We start from the raw sequence: 21,220 nt of genomic DNA on the forward strand, positions 1-21,220 counted from the left end.
CTTCAGCTGGGACCCCAATGCGTGTTTATTCACAATGCAGTACATGTACCCAGGAGCAAAAAGATAATGGGCTTCACAGTTGCCACAGCTCCCCTACAGAGGGAGGGTATGCAGAGTGATTCATAACCCCGCTGCATGGCACAGCTGGACTCGGGTCTAGCTCTTCAGTCGCAAAGCCAAAGGGAACCGATACCCATTTTGTCAGAAGTCCTACTCCTCGTCAGGTGTTGAAAAGCACGGCACAGTGTCTGCCGCTACCTTTGCTAACTGCTGCACACCACCATGTTACTCATGCCTGGAAGTCTTGTAATGCAGCCTTCAATTATTATTATTGCCAAAGAGGCTGCGTTTGTGGTTAAAGCATTGTATCTAAAACACCCAGACACCGTAAAGCCACAGGTTCAAGGCATGGAAGGGCCAGCTCAGTCCTCCCTCTTTCTGAGGCTTATTCACGGAGTCTGGTGCTGTGTGCAGGAATGGGCTGTCTGTCTGTTCTGCCTGCACATTAAAGATCCCAGAACACTTCTGGTAAAAGTTGAGGTTTTTCCTGGTGTCCTTGGCCAATGTTTTCTTTCCCTGTGCAGCGGTGTGAGAACACTGGGTGCTGGGCTCCCCATCAAAGGTGCTGTATGTAGGTAGGTTATGAAGGGCTTTGGGATGAAAGCTGCTGTATAAATGCTAAAAGCAGAGGGCCTATCAGGCCAAAGTCATCCTTTTCCTGTGTGGCCCATCCACCTTTCTTACTACAACTCACTAGCCAAGGGGTCAAACCCATCTACTGACTTAGCGGACTCTGGGCCCAATAGATGTCTTCAGAAAGGTGACAGATCTCAGCCATGATCTTCTTGGAAGGATGTACCCCAGGACTCCAATTCAACATCCTTCACAGAATCCTGGTAACTTGGAATCGGCATCACTCTTGTAGTAGAAAACTACTGAACTTTGGCATAAATCCTTATACCCCAAACTTCCTGTCATTCTTTCAGGGTTTCCACAGGCTAGGGCATCTGTAGGGTTGTACAACACACCACAGAGCTGTCCTCCTCCCCCCCCACGCACAGTTTAGTGGGACCCAATCAGACCAAAGGTCTGAACGTTTCATTTTTCTCCAATTTTGGGGAGAATGGGAGACTAAAACCCTTCCTCTTTCCTGTGCCAAGTCACAAGTATGTAAGTGTGGAACTCTGCACTGAAAGAGCTGCACAAACACGTTTAAGTAATTATCAAACAATCCTGCTATGATTAAGCAGCTAGAGAAATTGATTTATGGGGGAGAGCAAAAGGAGTTAATGCATGGTGTCTGACAACCTTTACACAAGTGTGGGAAGGGCTTGTAAGAGAGAGTAATGATTGGACACCCAAAGTTATAAACCAAAGGGTCTCGGATGAGAAGAAAGAGAAAGTTAAGGCTCAATATCCGGAGAAACTTTCAAGCAGCGAGAGCTAGAAGGCTGTGGGATAATCTCCTAAAGGAAGGGGTGGAAGCCCAATTGCTCTGCATGTTAAAGAGTAGCCTGCACAGAGCACTAGGGAATAATCCTGCACTGGCCCCTGGGGAAAGATTACCTGTGACCAGCTAGGACTCTTCTGGCTCATATAAATGCCAAGTAAAATGACAGTTAATGTCCCTAGCTCCTGTCTAGACCTGTGGCCTGGCTCCTGGGGTTATGATGAAGCATTGCATGCTAGGACCCATGTTCTCTGAGGGCAGTACCTACGTACACAAGTTGAGGGCTGGTGTGAGCTGCCATTTTGTTCGCCCACGTCCTCCAATGGAGGAATGGCTGAACACTGACCTCAAAGTAACACCGAACGGTCAAACCCCAAGCGAAGGCGCACGCTTGCGGCGACATGCGCACAGGGTAGCCCAGCCGCTCTCCGCACTTGCCTGTTTGAGATTGTAAAAGCCTCGCTTGTCACAGTTGGGGATGTGCAGGGAGTAGAGGTGCTCCAACGGGCCACGCTCATCTGGCAGACGCATGGTGGAGATACGTTCCAAGACCTGATCCAATTCCTGCTGGCAGGGGGTCTGAAAAAAGGCCAAGAAAGCGAGGGGAAAAAAATTAAAATCAGGGAAACAGCAGGTTTCAGCCAAAACAAAAGAGAGGACAAATCCTTTCCCCTTTCTCTGACGTATGCAGGGGAAGGTCAAGGCCCCTGACAGCCACCTAGCAGGAAGAGGTATTGTTTCACTATTCTCACTCAGCACAGCCTTCAGGTTGCTCTCAACAAGCAAAGAGAAAAAAAAAATCCCTTCAGAAGCACTTGGAGCATTTACCAGCACAGCTAGTTTTTCCTATAAGGGGCCCTCTGTCAAGGTTGTTCAACCTTCGAAGAGGGTCCCTCAAACATTATGACACATTGGCAAGTTGCCCAGAGACCCTGGCACTATATTAGCATGTGTACTTACATACAGCAATCAAGCCTTCATACACAATCATTTTAACATTAGCTTTACTTGTATTTCCCCTGATAGATTAACAGAAACTGCCTGTGGGTTGAATTCACTAGCAATAAAATACCCACAGCAACAGCTTTGTCTTTAAGCCAATTTTACTGGGGGGAGGGTTGGGGGGGAGGGCTTCACATTGACAGAAGGCACAGCTCTTTACGAACACTACTGCAGCAGGCTGGGATTTTCAGTGGAATTTAAGGAAGTTAAATGCCTAACTCCTATTAAATTTCAATAGGATTTAGAGGCCTAACACTCTTAGACACCTTTAACAATTCCAGCCTTAGGCCTCTATTAGGTAGAATTAAAAAGATTGCACTGCCCAAGGTAATCCAGACTGAATCTATGGGGTGGATCTCAATGCAGTCTCCTGCAATTTTATGGAACTCAGTGGGATAAAATCTGGGAAAACACCGTAACAGAGAAATCGTAGCCTGCAGGCCAAATGTTCAAAAAGAGCACCAGCAATATATTCTGGGATGTCCAGGGAGCTGGATGGAACGAGGACTGGCCAAAAAGGTTCCACAGGCATAGGCGGGAAGATTTCCCACGCTACAAAAAAACAGTGGTTTGAGCATTGGCCCGCTAAACCCAGGGTTGTGAGTTCAATCCTTGAGGGGGCCATTTAGGGATCTGGGGCAAAAATTGAGGATTGGTCCTGCTTTGAGCAGGAGGTTGGACTAGATGACCTCCTGAGGTCCCTTCCAACCCTGACATTCTATGATTCTATGAACAAAATGTCTGTGAGTTGCATCACAGCATAGAAATAAAAACACTATGTGCACCTAACAGCTACAGAAATTGACTTTTTTTTTTTTTTTGGAAGTTGTGTATACACTCAATATTGCGGCTGCTGAAATAAGTGGTTATATGCTACAACTAAATTTTTTATCTTGTTGTCAATATAATATCCAGGTGAGACTATGTGAAAGCAGAATCATAGAATATCAGGGTTGGAAGGGACCTCAGGAGGTCATCTAGTCCAACCCCCTGCTCAAAGCAGGACCAATCCCCAATTAAATCATCCCAGCCAGGGCTTTGTCAAGCCTGATTTTGTCAAGAAGATTTTTGATAGTCAAATGTCCCAATCCCTGTACTTATTTTATTTAAATATATATATTTTAGGATTTAGGCCCTGTGTTATATTGTTCATTTTCAAGGAAAATAACAAATCTCTAGTTAGTGATGTTAGTTTAGCTAGCTGTGCTGTAATGGTTTATCTTTGGGTAATTTTCCCTCTGATATTCACCCCTTCTTGTTGACGGCTGAGAATAGGCCACTTCCACCTTCACTGAATTGGCCTCGCTAGGGACCCCCCCACTTGGTAAGGCAACTCCCATCTTTTCCTACGCTGTAATATATATATACTGTTTGCTGTATTTTTCACGCCATGCATCTGATGAAGTGGGTTTTAGCCCACAAAAGCTTATGCCCAAATAAACTGGTTAGTCTCTAAGGTGCCACAGGGACTCCTTGTTGTTTTATCTTTGGAATGTTACTCAGTAAAAAGAAACCTGTAACTGCTAGTTCTGTGTGTGTAGAGCTGTCTTATGGGAAAGACTCATACTTGATTCTTAAAAGGAGCGAAGAAAGTGAACCCTATTTTTTCATATTGAGAGTGTTCCTATAGAAAGTCCAGCTGTTGTGTCTTACAGGGATATGAATTCATGGTCTGTGCAGACACCTTAAGTCAGCCAGAGGAGTTCTGTAGCACAGAAGGGTAAGTAACTCGATTTACCTCCCATCTATGTAGGTTACATGGCACTGGAGGAGAATCACATCGGACTGTATTTCTTTTAAGATGCTCCAGTGATTCTTCCCTATGGCCTCCTCCCTTTTTGGATTTTGGGTAGTTCCAAGGCCCATTATACAAGGAATGTCTGACTGCACAATTTCCCACAGCCCCTACTAATCAGCTACCTTTTCCCATTACTTGGCACAGCCTACAACTTGCTGCCACCCTTTCCCTTTTCTACCTCCCCTTCGATTTGGAAAATGCAAGGCCACCTGTGAGGAGCGAGCTCCCCAGGCCCCTCACACACTCCCAGAGCACAAACGCTTTGGAGCGAGTCTTAAAATCATTTTAATACTCTACTTCGCCAGTCTGTGTCAAAAACTTTCAGGGACTCAAACTTTGCTTGGCAAAAGGCCAGGCAGAGCAGGCAGAAGCCAACTAGATCAGTGTTTCTAGCAATTATAAACAGACAGAGTGGGAGGAAAGCCCCTTGTAACATGGCTGCTCCAGGGTGATCCAAAAGATGTGAGCACAGGAGTGGCCTGTGTTTCCTCAACTCAGCAAACCGGAGAAGATCAAAACCTGAATTAGAAAAGTCACTACAGGAGGGACCAGAGACTGCCTGGGTTCTCACTTCTGCTGGGTGAACTAAACCAGTAAGTGAGTTGACTGATATCCAGGATCATTAAGGGGCCAATCCTCTTTCCTGTGCCCAGCCAGCATACCCAGTTTGGGGCAGGGGAACTTGCTGAGGATCAGGGGGTTGAAAGATTCTGCACTCTCCAGCCTCAGGGCTATGGTACACACACACACAGGGGCAAACCCTGCCATGGGGGTGGGAGATTAATAAAGAATTTGAATATCAGTGGATCTGCTGGCTTTGTCTTCCCTCCTCCTTAAGACCATCTATTCCTCAAGCTCCCTGCAGGGCAGTGGAAAGAGTCCCAGAGGATCTGGGCTTCCCAATGCACAGGGGATGTATAAAAAACTGCGCCCGTTCCACCAGGCTCAGAGCCTTTCCAACGCCCCTGTGGTGAGCAGGATTTACCCCCCACAAAGAATGTGTGTCGCTTGCAGAGTGTAGGCAGCGCAAGTTAGGGTTTGATTAGTAAGAGAGGGAGCATTCACAGACCTTACAAGGAGTAGGGATGTTTTCATCATCCTTCCCCCTGCACCCCAAACGAAGGGCCCGATTCCAGGCTTTACTGCAGTCCCTTTGTGGCCTCTGAGCCACCATAAAGAGGACACAAAACTGTCATAACTGGCACCTGGCTAACATCGCCAGCACCAGGGCAGGGAAAGGGTGTAAAAAAATAAATAAATAAAACAAATAAAGCCCTGTAGAGAGGTGCGCTGAAGGAGTCTCCTAGGCCAGGTGAGAGGGGGACTGGATGGTGCTTTGCGCGTGGAACTGTTCTAGTTTACACTGTAGGCCATGCTGGCGCCCGACACCGAGACGGAAAGGCAGCAGTAAGTCACCTTTGCCCCCCTCCAGGAGTTGTGTATTCTGTGCTGCACCCCTCAACCTCACCCGGGTCTGGATTTAAACAAACATTCTCCTGTAGCGCTAGATGCCCAAACCCAATGCCCTTAGTCTAATACTGTGGGTGCCAGTCAAGTCTCCGCACTGCAGCTGTTAGGGCAGTTAAATATTTTTAATAAAATCTTCAGTTCTGCAGGCATCAGCCCCTGCTTGGCAGGGATTTTAAACCCCTTCTCTCGGTGTGTTTATGCCACACCCACCACTGTAGTGTCTAAGCACCACTGACAAGTAACAAAGCCACGCACATTGCAGCAGGGTTTTCTGCCATACACAAGTCGAAGGCTATGTCTAGACTAGACACCTTTCAATGCAGCTGCACCACTGTAAGGTCTCCCGTGTAGCCGCTCTATGCTGATAGGAGAGAGCGCTCCCACTAGCATGCTTATATCAACCCCAATTGAGCGGCAGGACAGCATCTCCCGGCGACATAGCACTGTCCACACGGGGGCTTCTGGGATGTTTTCCACGGCCCTGAGTGACGTATGTTTTACAGACAGAAGTGGTAGTGTAGTGTGAATCAGGGTCTCTGGCAACAAAGCCTGTTGGGCTGATAAACCACGAGGGACAGGTGACAGACCGAATCCCTTTGCCCTGCTTCTCCTGTTTTGCGTTGATTTCCCTTTGAGAAGATGACAGCTCACCCAATGGTAAGCTTGCTCTATGCTCCCTCAAGCGCCCCACAATTTACATAGCCAGCCAACAAGGTGCATGGTGGATTAGAAAAGATTTTCATGACAATGCTGTACAGAAGCTATGCCTAAATTGTCCACTACAGGGATGAAGTGGCCACTTATCGAGATCCTTAGAGACACATCCCCACACATGGGAAAGGGGACTAGGGAGGAATCCTCTCCTGCCAGGCTGCAGAAGATAGGCAGAGCTGTTTATCAGAGGCTACTTCAGCCAAGCCTATACATTCCATTCAAGCCAGCAAAATGTGGGATGGAGGACTGATGGATCCATACAGCTGCAGATTCATAGGCTCATCCTCCCTCCCCTGGCCCACTCCTATCTGCCTTCTATGCCAGTGCAGGTATACACTCCCTACAGGACTTCCCTAAGCCCAGATCCAGTGCCTTGCACAGAATCATTGTACTGGCTCTTCTAAGGCCATGGACACTGGGGACAGGACTTTTACCAAATGTAGCAGGTTACAGTGCTCTTCCTCTGTCATTCAGAAATTGCAGTCTGCAGAAATAAGGAGGACCGTGGCCTGTTGGGATCTGTGGTCTCCGTGGGTCATGCCTCTACAGGGAAGATGACCATCCACTGCCCACTTTACAGACTGCCATCATTGCCTGTAGTATTTATTTATTATTCTGCGTATGCAATCTGGTCAAGCCAAGCCACAGCATTCTTATCCACCATGTTCAAAGCATGAAGGCCTCCAGGAAGTTGAGTCATTTTGCAGTCCTCAACAGTATGCGTCATGATTTATGGCTGCCCACACTGACATAGTGGACTGTCTCTAACACATCAGCGAAATTCTGCTGCAGCACAAATTCCATGCCCAGTACGAAACCGGTTCAGAAGGCTCCTTTGCCTTTGTGGTCAATCAAACCCAGGTTGACGTTAAGTGGGGTCCGAGACAAGATAATTAGTTGTCACTTTCTCTGAAGACCATGAAGCTCGCCACGTGTCCTCTACCATAAATCCCTCACCCAGTAAATGCATTCACATTGGGTGCTGTGAGGGCAGACAACCATGTGGTGGGCTACAGTGGTCTTCAGTGAACTGAAGTGAACCTGTACTGTACAAGAATTAATCAAAGATTCCCACAGGGATGTTCACTGGAGTCATCTAGAGAAAAGGGTGTGGAGACACCACTGTCACCTACTGCTGTTTAGTAGGAACAGGTCCTGTTCCTACAAAGGTGGATGCTCTGCGTCTCTTTTAGTACTTTGCTGCATAACCCTGTAGGTACAAGGAAAGCAAGGCCTTCTCACTAGCACACAAAGTTCATTATTTGTGTGTTTGAGCCCAGTTTCAGGCCAAAACAAATGTTTGCTTCATTTGTTTGCCCTTTTTAAAAAATGCTTGTTGCAAATACGACTGACATTTTCCCCTGGGAGTCTGCAGCTGGAACTAGGATAATGATGATTCTCTCCCAGCCCCAGCCCCCACCCCCCCCCACCCCCGCATAAACACACAGGTTTTGCCAACTGACCCTCATGGACGATGGCCGTAATTTCTTCAACTCTTCATGGTTGTGGTGGTGCTTGACGATTTTGCCCATCTGTCTCTGCTGTTCATTCACTTTCTCTCGCATAACAGCAAGCTCCTTCATGCCAGGCTTCATGGGCTTTCTCCCGCCACCTCCACTCACCACCCCGGGGGTGCCATCCACATAATTCCCCGTAAGGACTTCTTCAGGCTCATCATCACCATTTTCTGCGTAAGACAGAAGGAAGGAAAAGAAAAATTCCAATCATTCACACAATTCCTTCCTTGATTGTTTCAAGGCTGGCACATTACCAAGCCACAAATGTTTAATGCAAAATTTAAAATCACATTAGCCCTTTAATCTGGAAAGTAAGGATGGCTCCTTTCATTAGCGTGTAATTACCTCTCTAAAAGATAGTTTAGAGCAGAGGAGGAAATCATTTTTGAGATATTCTTTCTGGTTTTATTTGCCCTTCTAAATTACTTACTTAGGCATGTACTTTTCCCATCAGAAGTCCAGTTGGGTTTACGGTGCCAATTATATTTTAGCTTCAAAGTTTAAAACTGAAGCGATTAGTAACGATACTTTGGTTCTATCTATCATCACCCAGTGTATCTACAGGAATACTTACTCCATATGTGTTAAAGTAAACGTTCAAGACTGTTCTCTGAAATAGCCGGCACTGTTTTATTTTTGCCATAATTTTTTGGTAGAACCTGCCATTTCAATGATACTTCTTGACAGGTCCAACTTCAACCAAATATGCTACATTTGGCTACTTCTCTCGACTCCAGCACAAGTGCAGGTGATCTGGGCTAAACATGCCACTGTTTTCAGCTTCAAGACCTAAAATATAATTTAGCATCATCAGACTCAAGCAACAGGAAAACTCAAGGTTACAGTTGGGCTTACTCCAAAACTCTGCACACCTTTTGTTTCTCCTACAATAGAATGTGTAACATTGCGATCAATCTATTGCCACCTAGGTCATGGTTGTCACTCTGCTGCAAACCACAGGCATTATGCGGTAGCAATGGGTTCTCCAGCTTGCTTCAAAAGCACAAGCCCTGACAACTCTCACTGCTAAAAGAGAACCTTCACTAGCTGTTGGCAGTACAGTGCCGAGGAGACACAGAGGAGCAGTTCAGTTGACAGTAGTGGAATGCACACACATGAACCAGTCATTACAACAGTGTAATATTTGGTAGATTTTTCTCCATTCTTTAGGAGCCTGGAGCTCATATTAGCTACCACTGTGACAAAAGCTAGGCCTTATTCATCTCTCAAAAGAGACATGCGTACAGTATCTTTCAACGTGTATAGAACTGTGTGTCATGGAATATAGATGCATGGGCTATACCACAGTTCACAAAACAGTCCTAATTTTATGGTTCTGTCCTGCTTCCTAGGAGACTAAGCTTGTAAAACATTTACGTATTTCTACAACATGATGTTACGTCAGGACATAAGTGTGCTCTCAAGACAGAGAGAAAATACTTAAGGCTCTCCGTGTCATCCTAGGAGCTGGGCAAGGATTACTTTCCAATAAGAATCTTAATTGTTTACATATCACAGTCTCCAATTTAATCAGAAACAGATGATGGTGTGGGGGGACGATGACAAATTAAATTGCCTTTAAAATGAATAGAATTAAAAAACAAATATTGTGCCAAGCCTCAGCTTTCTGAAAGTCATTTGAGGATTTAGAATCATAGAATCATAGAATATCAGGGTTGGAAGGGACCTCAGAAGGTCATCTAGTCCAACCCCCTGCTCGAAGCAGGACCAATTCCCAGTTAAATCATCCCAGCCAGGGCTTTGTCAAGCCTGACCTTAAAAACCTCTAAGGAAGGAGATTCTACCACCTCCCTAGGTAACGCATTCCAGTGTTTCACCACCCTCTTTTTAGCCTTTTAGTGTTATAAAGCAGAACTCAAAAACACGACCAAGTTTTACCCATTTCCTAGACATACTCAACTCTAGATGCTGGTAAATTACAGTTGCAAATGAGTGGTGTGCCTGCCAATAAGGTCAGGATTTACGACCAACAGAGAAAATGAAATGGTGCTATTTTTTCACTCAAGCTTCTCCACGGCTTCGTTCAGAAAAAACCCATGAGCACGAGCTAATGGAAAGCAAGTAAATCTGCAGGGGCAGCCAGTCCTTTCCTGATCAACTCCTGTTGCTTCCTGCTTCTCACTGAAATATATATATATATATATATATATATATATATAAATTTGCCCAAGTAAGCATTGTTCTAGTAAAACAAGGCCAGATGGTAAACATCTCGTCAGCTAGTTCATTCACAAAAATCTGCTTCTGATATTTTCATACCATTTTCCCCCCAAAGCTAACAAATATAAAACCAAAGAAAACATTGGATGTGAGCACAGACGCTGGAGATGGGAGAGAATGGTTTTGGAAACAATATGATCGTAAGAGTTAAACTACAGCAGGAGCCAGAAATCTCCAGCTGGTAGAGACTGCATCCCTTCCTTTCTGACGCAGATCTGTCCATGGTGATCCTTGCTTTCATCACCTTTGGACTGGCCTCCTAGAACATGCCCTACCTGGGGCTGATTGCAAGGGCTACGTGCAAGCTGTAGCAATTTTTCTTAGGGCAGGGCTGCAGACTCTGTACGGCTCCATGTCCAGTTCCAGTTCTTCTTGTCAAAGTCTTGTAAGTGGGCTGACAGACGTTAGAATAAAGCTCTTATGAGGTGGGGACCTGCAGCTGGGTAATGGGGGGGAGGAAGGATCACCATCATCAAAGTTCAGATCTTGATTCTTTCAGAGCACCATGTGGGACATATTTCTTTGCATAGGTTGTTCCTCAGTAGGGGAGGCGACAAAGTGGCCAGCCTGTTTTTTTCCATTCCCTAGATCAGTGGTTCTAAAACTATATTTGGTAGACCCCAATGGTCCATGGAGTATTTGCTGGTGGCCTCCGAAGAGCTGGCTGGACATATCGAGCTGACTTTCCTTGTTTCCAGCTGCTGCGCTGCGTTAAAATCAGCTACAAGGACTTCCGCTCTACAATGAGCGAAGAAATAAGAGCTAAATGAGGAAGCAGAGAAGACGGCCCATGCTTGGAAAGCAATGCGAGTCCTTTAATACTTGTAATGTGTTCAAGCTGTGTGTGTGTATGTGCGTGGGGCAGACTGGCCTGGATGAGGATTACATTTGACAGAATCCATTTCAAAGAGAAAGCAAGCATCCCTAGTGCAGGAATCGGTATGCAGCAGCAAAAGCTAAGAGAGAAAAAGGACTCAAGGCTGGAAGAGCACACAGAAGACTGAGATAAACAGTGACTTTTTACAGCCAAATGTTTTTTTAATGTTGCCTGAGAGAAGCGATTCATTTTGAAAACCACTATGAATCTATCCAGGAACCAAGTATGCCACCCATTGACCCTGAGGTATTGGGTGGGGCAAGCACTGGTTTGCCTTTGTGATACATCTCTAACCCATCTGTCATATACCCTTCTGCCAACCAATTTCAATGTACAGGGTGAGAAAACCTGGATTTGTGCTGGAAATGGCCCACCTGATGATCACTTTAGATAAGCTATTACCAGCAGGACAGTGGGGTGGGAGGAGGTATTTTTTCATATTCTCTGTGTATAAATAAAGTCTGCTGCAGTTTCCACGGCATGCATCCGATGAAGTGAGCTGTAGCTCACGAAAGCTCATGCTCAAATAAATTGGTTAGTCTCTAAGGTGCCACAAGTACTCCTTTTCAATGTACACTAAATATATCTACTAAAAAAGCAGTGCTAATATTCAAAACTATTATGTTTTATAGTTCTTCATTTTTCATATGGCATGTGGAAAACATCTCCTGTTCTCTTTTGGACCAAAAGGGAGAGTGTTTCACACAGGGCAGGGTCACTTGTTGTAGAAGTCAAAGCAGATAGCAGAAGTGCTACCTAATATGCATTGATGGGGAGTCCATGGAATACCTCCGGGAGCGCCAAGAAAATGAGTTCTCACAACTTTCTCTGTAGAAACTTCCCATTAGCTTCAATAAGGTTAAGGTTAAGATTTGGCTGCAATTAAAGCCCATTTAAAAAGTACATCAGCTAATGTCTGTAATGCATTACACAGTCTGACCAAAATTTCCAAAAGCGGGCACCAATTTCCATTGCTTCTGTCTTTGGGAGGCCAATTCGTGCTCTCTAGGGGGCTCAGGTAGAATACCTATATAACATTGAGGCCCTCAGAATCAGTCTCACTATAACAAAAACCGTTATTATTATGACAACGAGGATGAATTGTATCAGCTCCCGAACACATCTGAATTGCAGGTTGGACTTCTGCTAATAGCATTCCTTTAGGGCAACAGCTCCAACCTGAACCACGAGCTGCATGGGCAGCATGCAATGTGTTCCTGTCCTTCCTTTGAGCACCATTCTGTGTCTATTTGTTTTTCTTTAGCAACAGCTCACATGCACTGTGACAAATTCAACGACTTTGTCTATCTCACATGTTTACAGAATGCCTAAGTGCTGATGTAGGCCCCAGTCCTGCAATGAACTCCACTCACATGGACCCCAGCACTCACCCAGAGACCCTTTGACTTCAGTGGGGTTCTGCACTTGCACAGGGAGCTGCTTACAGTGAACTCACTGGAGGATCAGGGCCTTAGAGGCCCAAAAGTATACATTATTTTCTCTCTTGAATAATGGCACTCTGCTTGCTACAGCAAATTTCATCTGAGGACATCAAAACATTTTACAATTAATTAACTAGGCCTCACAACATCCCTGAGAGAGAGGTATTGTCCCCATGTTGCACATCAGTAAACTAAGGCACAGAGCGGTTAAGCATATTGCCCCAGGACAAAGAGCAAATCAGTGACAGAGGAAGAGAACCCAGGAGTCCTGAATCCTCATTCCCTGCTCTAATCACTAGACCACACTCCCACCCACAAAAACACAAGAGAGTCATTATAAATATGAAATCAAGGTGGAGCAAAACACCAAAAAAGCCAGTATTCATTAAAGCAAAGCTGTCTTTTTGACACTGTTTTTGAATGAAAGCCATAGGGATGGCTGCAGAAAGATTACACGGAAAAGGGTGGGGAGGGAGCACATAAACATCACACCCACCCGTCCAGCTGTCCCCTGTGACTCTTCTGAAGTCATCTTAGCGTTTTCAGGAGCAACTTGGGCAAAGGTTCCTGTGCAGTGGCTCCAGAGAAAGATTTTGCTCACGTGGAATTCAGATAGCCGAGAAAGAGGTTGGCAGCAGCAGTCATATCAGTGTTCCGATTTCCTTGAAACAGGCGCTTCAAAGAACAAAAGTTCCCATGTGATCTCTCCACCCACACACACACCCACACAAAATCCCCAGCTTGTTTGCTCACTGACATTGCTCACAAACACAGGGCTTTGGGTTGATGCATGTCACCTTTTATATGCCACCTGGTCTTCTCTGGAAGCACTTTCTTACAGTTCAGCTGCAGAAGCAAGCAGGATTTGTTATATCTCCCTGAACGGGTTACAGCTCAGCATTTACTATCACCCCACAACTACTCACTCCAAAGAAACACGGGGGGATTGATGTGGATGGTGGGAAAGGCCGTAGAGAGAAGAACAGAACCAGCAAGGAGGAGGGCAAGGTGAATGGGGTGGCTGTGAGAGTGAGGGGAAGTTGGGGGGAGTTGTGAGGAAAGGAGAGAATTGGAAGAGGAGAGAGAGAGGATCTGGGTGAACTCCAATGCCCACTGAAGTCAATGGAAGTGTCGCCTTTGCCTTTTTAGTTCTGTTCATTCAGAAAGCAGCCCAGAGGCTTCCTAGCAGGGAAGAACTGGTGTCACCTGGACCACGGTCTCTCATTTGCTGCAGGAAATGTGATAAGGCCCCCTTCCCTTGGGGCCAGATTCTGGAAATGCAAAAGGAGAGAGACTTGCCCCTCTCTCTACATGTTTTTATTGATTAGCCACTCAAACTTTTCCACTGGGGCTCCTACTCTTGTTCAGTTTCTCCAGCTAGGGTGAGTGAGGCGCTAGGAACTCTACTGGGTTCTCCTACTGTCACACAGTGAGTTAGTGGCTCAGAAAGGGTTGGTTAACTCTCAGATAGTTAATTAACCCCAGTGCCTTGGACACATTCCAGTGTGTTCAATTTTATTTTCCCTACCTAAAATTTCTTGGCAGTTTTAATTGGATACAGTATTCTCCCTTCCTGTCCTAAAGTATCGTGCAGTGTTGCTGTGTGATGGTGCCATGTGCCACCTGAGGCTACTGCTGTAATTTCATCTCTCATCCTCTTCTGGGTGCTGATTTTCACATAGTCACCACCTCCTGTTCCATGCAATCTCCTGTCTTGGCTTCGACAGTTCTGTCCTCTCTTGATTCTCCACGTACCTGTCAGACTGCTGCCTCAGAGTCTCCTTGAGCTCCTATCAAAAATGGTCCAGCTAGATCCCTCAGGACTCCATTCTCCAAGCCTCCCCTTTTCCCTTTATATTCTCTTTTGGATCAGCCCCAAACTCCTGTGGTTTTGGCTACCATTTTTCTGCCACTAACTCAAATCTAGTGCCCCTCATTGTGTTATCTATCTTGGACCCCCTCTGTCCAGTCTCCACCATCTCCCCCTGGATGTCTTGCTGCCCTCTCAAATTTAATATGGCAAAAAATTAGTTTCCTGTTTCCTCCCTTCCCACTATCTTCCCTACCATGCAGGCTCCAGATTCAAGTATCCCTACTCCTCTGCTTCCACATTCTGGCTCTTACCAGACACTGTCACATTTTCCTCTACAATCCACCATCTCCTCTCTGTTTCCATTGCAAAACCCCTGACCCATACCTTGACAAACTCTGGCCTTGACCACTGCGCCCTCCTCCTGTGTGGCCTATACAAAATGCAGTTGGTAAATCTGTCTTCCTTGCCCACCACCCACACAATGTTACTCCTCTTTTTGACTCCTCTTGTCCTCCCCATCAAACTCAAGATCCTCATTCTGACCATCAAGGTTGGGCAGTGCTCTGACTGCCCTCCACAGCTCAGCTCTCACTTCCACCTGTTCCCCCAAGCTGGACTCTGAAATGTCCCTCCTGTATCCTTCTCCCATTCAAGTCTTCCATGCACTCCCTGGAACGCCCTCCCCTTTCTTGTGCCCCACACAGCCACTCTCTCTTCATTCAAATCGCTCCTTAAAAGCACACTTGTCCCATGATGATCCACAGAAGAAACCCTATTATACATAACCTGCACTGATTTCAGAGAAGGGTTTTAATCCACCATTGATGTATCTGAACTGTACTGTTTGTCTAGTTTAGTTTGTGAGCTCCTTGGGGCAGGTTCCATAATGTTCTCTAGGATTGCAGAGTCCTTGTGTGATTTAGTTGATAGAACTCATTAAACAATCATTCATTACATGTGTAAACTCACTCACACAGCCTGATGTTGCAGTCTTGGCATCCATAAAACTCCCATTTAAGTCAAAAGGTGTTTAAAAGCTGCCCGTGTGAGAACTGGTGAACAACCCATAATTTGTAAGTGCTTTGAGATCCTTTTGTCTGAAAGGCACTGCATAAAAACACACAATTTCTACTGTCCACTCTTTTCAGCCTATCTATGCAAGCAGGGAGTAAATGATTAAGCAGGAGAACGGTATGTTCTGGCTGGTTGTTGCTTAGCAAGTTCCTCTTCTTGTCCCGGGCTGCTGGCACGGGGGTGATCCAAAGGGTGCCCAGTGCTCTCCTTTGGCTGTAGCATTCCACAGGAAACAGTTTAAAATCCTTCAAAGCTCACGGACTTGACAATCACTGTTCGGCAACGGCAGTGTGGGTGCTAGCAGTTCAATATAAAATAATGAGCTTTTGGAACAAAGGCGATGGAGAGGGGAGGTCATCCCAGGCCCTCATCTTCCCTCTCCAGTTATTGGATCTCTTTTTCGGGATCAGATACGTGCTCTCCCCATACCAAAGAAGGAACCGATGTGTGACGATGCATAACCGATGCCACCTTATGAATCTGAAGAGGCTCTGCGCATGGACTACATCGCATATGCTAGATCCAGGTCTAGATTAATCGCTAGGATGAAAGGTGCAACACCACACCAGCCAGGAAATGGATCTGAAAGAACAGTTGCTTGATCATCCCAATATACACCTTCAGTGAAGTAAAGAAAACAAAACTGGCAACTTAGCATGTGTTGCCTCGATTGCTATTTGAGCCGTTTAACCCAAAGTAATTCAGAAATTGTCTTGTGGACACTTCTCCCATTCATGGGCACATAGTATCCCTATGGCAACTACAACAATTGCTTACATGGAAAAACAACATTAGGGAAGGATTTAAGTATCGTTCGCTTCCTTTTAATAGGATTTACAGGTGGACATATGGAAGATAAGCCAGTATCATGTGACCATCCAGCTCTCCATGGACCAACAGTGGTCCACAGACCACCATTTGGGAACTTCTGATCTAACCCTTTTATATCCAACTGCAAACCTGACAATCCTGCTTGCAGTACCTCATTATCCACAACATTACCTCTGGACAGAGAACGACAAAGTAAGAACCCCATTCAAATCCCTGGAGCATCCAGCAAATTATTCTCATATCCCCTCATTTAAAAAAATTATCACTGTAGTTGCTCTTTTTCTTCTTCATTGTCCCTTCTCTTCTAACCCGTCTGCTGAATTTCCACCCTAGCACATAACTGCAGAGGTAAGATCTTAACCCTCAAGTGATCCTTTGACTGCAAATCTAAATCCCTGGTAAAGGCTGCACGATCTAGTGCACTGAGCTCACAGCTGAGAAGCAGCAACTCCCAGGTTTCATTCCTAGCTCTGCCACATTGTATGGGGCTGCGGGCAAGCTACTCTGCCCCAGTTTCCCCACCTGTAAAATGAGTTGAGTGCCACTTCCCTCTCTTACAGTACACTGTGAGGAGTGCTCTGAAGATGTGAAGGGCGACCGAAAAGCCAAGTCCTGATGCTGTGAACTCTCAAAGGCTCCAGTTCAGCAAAGCACTTAAGCATGTGCTTCTTTTTAAGCATGTGCTTAAATGCTTTGCTGAATTGGGCCTAAATCCCCGCTGAGCTCCCTGGCCGTGACACCATAAAAGATTTCTACCTCAGTGTTGAAGCATATCCTGCGCTTTCTTGACACTGTTCTGAAAAGCCTTAAAGAAGCTGCAATCTCCCCAGACCAAAAGAAACTAATTACTTTTAAGACTGTTGCCACAGCCCAGCTTAATATAACTGGACTGCAACTTCCCCATTTGACCCTTGACCCCAAATTTAAAATAACTTTTTGTTTCAGAAAGTGGAGGAAGTAACCAGGAGGACAGCCATTTTAGACTTGATTCTGACCAATGTGTATCTGAAAGTGGAAGGCAATTTGGGTGAAAGGGATCATGAAGTGACCGCTTTCATGATTCCAAGCGAAGGAAGGAGAGCAGCAGAATAAGGACAATGTATCTCAAGAAAGCAGACTTTAATAAACTCAGAGAAATGGTAAGTAAGGTCCCATGGGAAGAAAATCTAATGGATAAAGTCAGGGGTTCTCAAACTTTTGTACTGGTGACCCCTTTCACATAGCAAGCCTCTGAGTGTGACCACCTTTATAAATGAAAAACATTTTTTAACATATTTGACACCATTATAAATGCTGGAGGCAAAGTGAGATTGGGGAGGAGGCTGACAGTTCACGACCCCCCATGTAATAAGCTCACGACCCCCTGATAACCATTAGCAGTTATCTTTGAGAACTCATGGAGGACAGGTGAGGTCCCAGAGGACAAGAATGGCAAACCATAGTACCTGTCTTTAAAAAGGGAAACAAAGAGGACCAGGGAAATTATAGACCAATCAGCCTAACTCTGATATCTGGAAAGATACTGGAACAAATGATTAAACAATTTGTAAGCACCTAGAGGACAACAGGAATATAAGGAATAGCCAGCCTGGATTTGTTAAGAACAAATCCTTTGTGACAGGGTTACTGGCCTACGGGACGGGGAGAAGCAGTAGATGTGATCCATCTTGATGTTAATAAAGCTGTTGACATAGTCCCACGTGACATTCTCATAAGCAAACTAGGGAAGTGTGGTCTAGGTGAAATTTACTACAAGGTGGGTGCGCAACTCGTTGAAAGACCTCACTCAAAGAGTGATCAATAGTTCACGGTCATACTGGGAGGGCAGATCTAGTAGAGCTCTGCAGGAGTCAGGCCTGGGTCTGGTATTACTCAGTATTTTCATTAATAACCTGGACAACGTGCGCTGATAAAATTTGTAGATGACACCAAGCTGGGAGGGGTTTAGGCACTTTGGAGGCCAGGATTAGAATTCAAAATGACCTTGGAAAATTGGAGAACTGGTCTGAAATCAACAAGAAGAAATTCAATAAAGACAAGTGCAGAGTACTGCTCTTAGGAATGAAAAATCAAATGCACCACCAGAAAACGGGGAATAACCGTGTGGGTGGTAGTACGGCTGAAAAGCAGCTGGGGCTCACAGTAGATCATAAATTGAATACGAGTCAACAATATGATGCAGTTGTGAAAAATGCTAATACCATTCTGGATGTATTAATAGGAGTGCGGCAGGGAGGACTAGGTCCGGAGGCCCCCTGTGGGAGGCCTCGTGGCCCTGCATCACCCTACTCCAGAAGAGAGCAGAGAGAAGTCCTCCAGTCTAGAGTGGCTGCAGAGGGGCGGCCAATCCGGGGCCAGAAGAACCCTATATAAGACGAGCAGCAGAGCAGAGAGGTCAGTTGCTATGTGGAGTGTGACAAGGGAGGACTGGGTGCCGGCTGGCTAGACGAACAGCAGGCCACGGGCAGCTCACTGCAGAGAGCTCACCAGGCAGAACTGAGCCCAGGGAAGGCTGCCCGAGACCAAGTGCTGGGTGGCTGGATAGAGTAGCAGCAGGACCATGAAAAGGTCAGTGTGGGCAGGCTGAGCCCAAGGGACTGAGCCCAGGACCTGTCCAGACCAGGCGAGGGTACTGAGATAGGCCCTGCTGGTCTGGTTGCAGACTGAGCCCAGGGAGGGCTGCTGAAAAGGACACCCGCGGAGGGTACCGAGATGGGCCCCGGTTGGGTGATTGAAGAAGGCAGTGCTTCGGGGAAGACGCCTTAGAGCTACAGCCCTATACCAATGCCGAGAAAGAACTTGGCCTGTATACCCCAGAAGGGGGGGACAGCGTATGCGGCTCAGTTGGAGGGCTGAGCTGCCAAAGACCAGCGGAGAGAACCAGCGGCCGGGAAGGGTGCTTGCGAGAGGTGGGTGCCACCCTGATGTAAGGCCAAAAAAGAAAAGCAGGCTCACACCTAACAGAGAGGGGACCATCCACGAAAGGTGGGTGCCTCCTTCCCCCACGAGAAAGAACTGTGTTTGCAGGCACTATCGGCCAGAGAAAAGGGGGCGCTCACGAGAGGTGGGTGCTGACCCCGTTACAAGGAGTGTCGTATGTAACACATGGGAGGTAATTGTCCCACACTACTTGGCACTGGGCACCACACTTAGGAAAGATGTGGATAAACTGGACAGAGTTCAGAGGAGAGCAACAAAAATGACAGAAGATTTAGAAAACCTGGGCTGTGAGGAAAGGTTAAAAAGCTGGGAATGTTTAGTCTTGGGAGAAGACTGAGGGGAGACCTCATAACAGTCTTCAAACATGCAAAGGGCTGTTATAAAGAAAACAGTGATTAATTGTTCTCCATGTCCACTGAAGGTAGGACAAGAAGTAATGGGCTTAATCTGTAGCAAGGGAGATTTAGGTTAGATATTAGGAAAAACTCTCTCACTATAAGGGTAGTAAATTCTGGAATAGGCTTACAAAGGAGGTTGTGGAATCCCCATCGTTGGAGGCTTTTAAGAACAGGTTGGACAAACACCTGTCTGGGATGGTCTAGGTTTACTTGGTCCTATCTCAGTGCAGGGGATGGACTTGATGACCTCTGAAGGTCCCTTCCAGCCCTACATTTCTATGATTCTATGTGGAGTCTGAAGCTGTTTGCAGCCAGACCTTTATGAAGAGCAGACAGCTCAGACACAATTTAGGTATTTCTTAATAACAGGAAGAGCTCTGATTTGAAAGGCCCCGATGAAGGCTCCCTTGTGCAAAGGGAAGAGTTGCATAATAGGGGGCTTGATTTTTCCTTCTCCCTTGTGAACTTTCTAGGGATTAAGGGCCCAATTCGGCAAAGTATTTATGCACATGAGTAATCCAACTGAAGGTAATGAGATTACTCATGTGAACTGCCTTACTGAATCAGAGTCTCATACAGATAACCCCTAATTCCCGTAAACAGGAGTTACATGTTTTCTCATGCTTTGACAGGTGAATCACTTTCTCTGCCTTACTCTTAAACTTGTGCAGTTTTCCAGTATCACCCCAAGACTAGGAATCTGCAAGCTCATATGTGAAATCCATATTGTAACCCCTGCAAAGTCAGACAGCCCATATAGGCTGTATATTAGAAAAGTCTTCTGTGGAGAGACTGACTACTCTAGAGTCTAACAGGCTTCACTATGAGAATGTGATGATACTCCATCGACAGTCACTTGGTAAATTAGGCCCATTCAAACAGAAGGCAAGGTCACTAATGAACAAAGAATGGAAGCCATACCTACAGAACGGGGGACCGTACCCTGGAAAGGAGTGACTCTGAAAACGATCTAGGTGTCATAGTAGACAAGCAAGTCGCAATGTGATGTTGTGGCAAAAATGGCCAATGCAATCCTTGGATGTATACACAGGGGAGTTGTGCATTGTTGAGACTTATTCTGGAATACTGCCTCCAGTTCTGGTGTCCACATTTTTAAAAGGATGTTGAAAACCAGAAGAAGGTGCAGAGAGGAGGCAAAAAATTATTTGAAGGCTGGAGAAAATGTCTTGCAGGGAGAGACTTAAAGAGCTCAATCTGCTTAGCTTATCAAAAAGACTAAGAAGTGACTTGATTGTGTGTGTCAGTACCTTTATGGGGAGAAAATACCGGGTGCTAAAGGGCTTTTTAATCTAGCAGAAAAGGTCAGAACAAAAACCTATGGCTGGAAGCTAAAGCCAGACACATTTAAATGAGAAAGAAGGCACAAATGTTTAACAGTGAGGGTGATGAACCATTGGAACAAGCAACAAAGGGAAGTGGTGGACTCTCCATCTCTTGATATCTTCAAATCAAGCCTGGATGCCTTCTGGAAGAGATGCTTTAGTCACACCCAGTCATTGGGCTTACTGCAGGGGTAGCTGGGTGAAATTCTCTGGCCTGTGTTATGCAGAAGGTCAGATTAGGTGGTCTAATGGTCCCTTCTGGCCTTAAATGCCATGAGTCTATTAATCATTCCTGCACTGATTCATTGGA

General features: G+C 45.9%; 1 protein-coding gene across 2 annotated transcripts in view; it reads right to left on the reverse strand.

Moving 5' to 3' along the window:
- Positions 1–21,220, reverse strand: part of IGFBP2 (insulin like growth factor binding protein 2) — a 110,202-nt gene that overhangs the window by 8,849 nt on the left and 80,133 nt on the right. For both annotated transcript variants that reach the window (XM_073304996.1, XM_073304997.1), the window contains exons 2-3: positions 7,898–8,121; positions 1,889–2,029 (exon numbers count right to left, since the gene is read on the reverse strand). In XM_073304996.1, coding sequence (XP_073161097.1) covers positions 1,889–2,029; positions 7,898–8,121 — 365 coding nt within the window. The remainder of the gene's footprint in view (positions 1–1,888; positions 2,030–7,897; positions 8,122–21,220) is intronic.

This window comes from Lepidochelys kempii, chromosome 11, assembly GCF_965140265.1.
Source record: "Lepidochelys kempii isolate rLepKem1 chromosome 11, rLepKem1.hap2, whole genome shotgun sequence".
Lineage (NCBI taxonomy): Eukaryota > Metazoa > Chordata > Testudines > Cheloniidae > Lepidochelys > Lepidochelys kempii.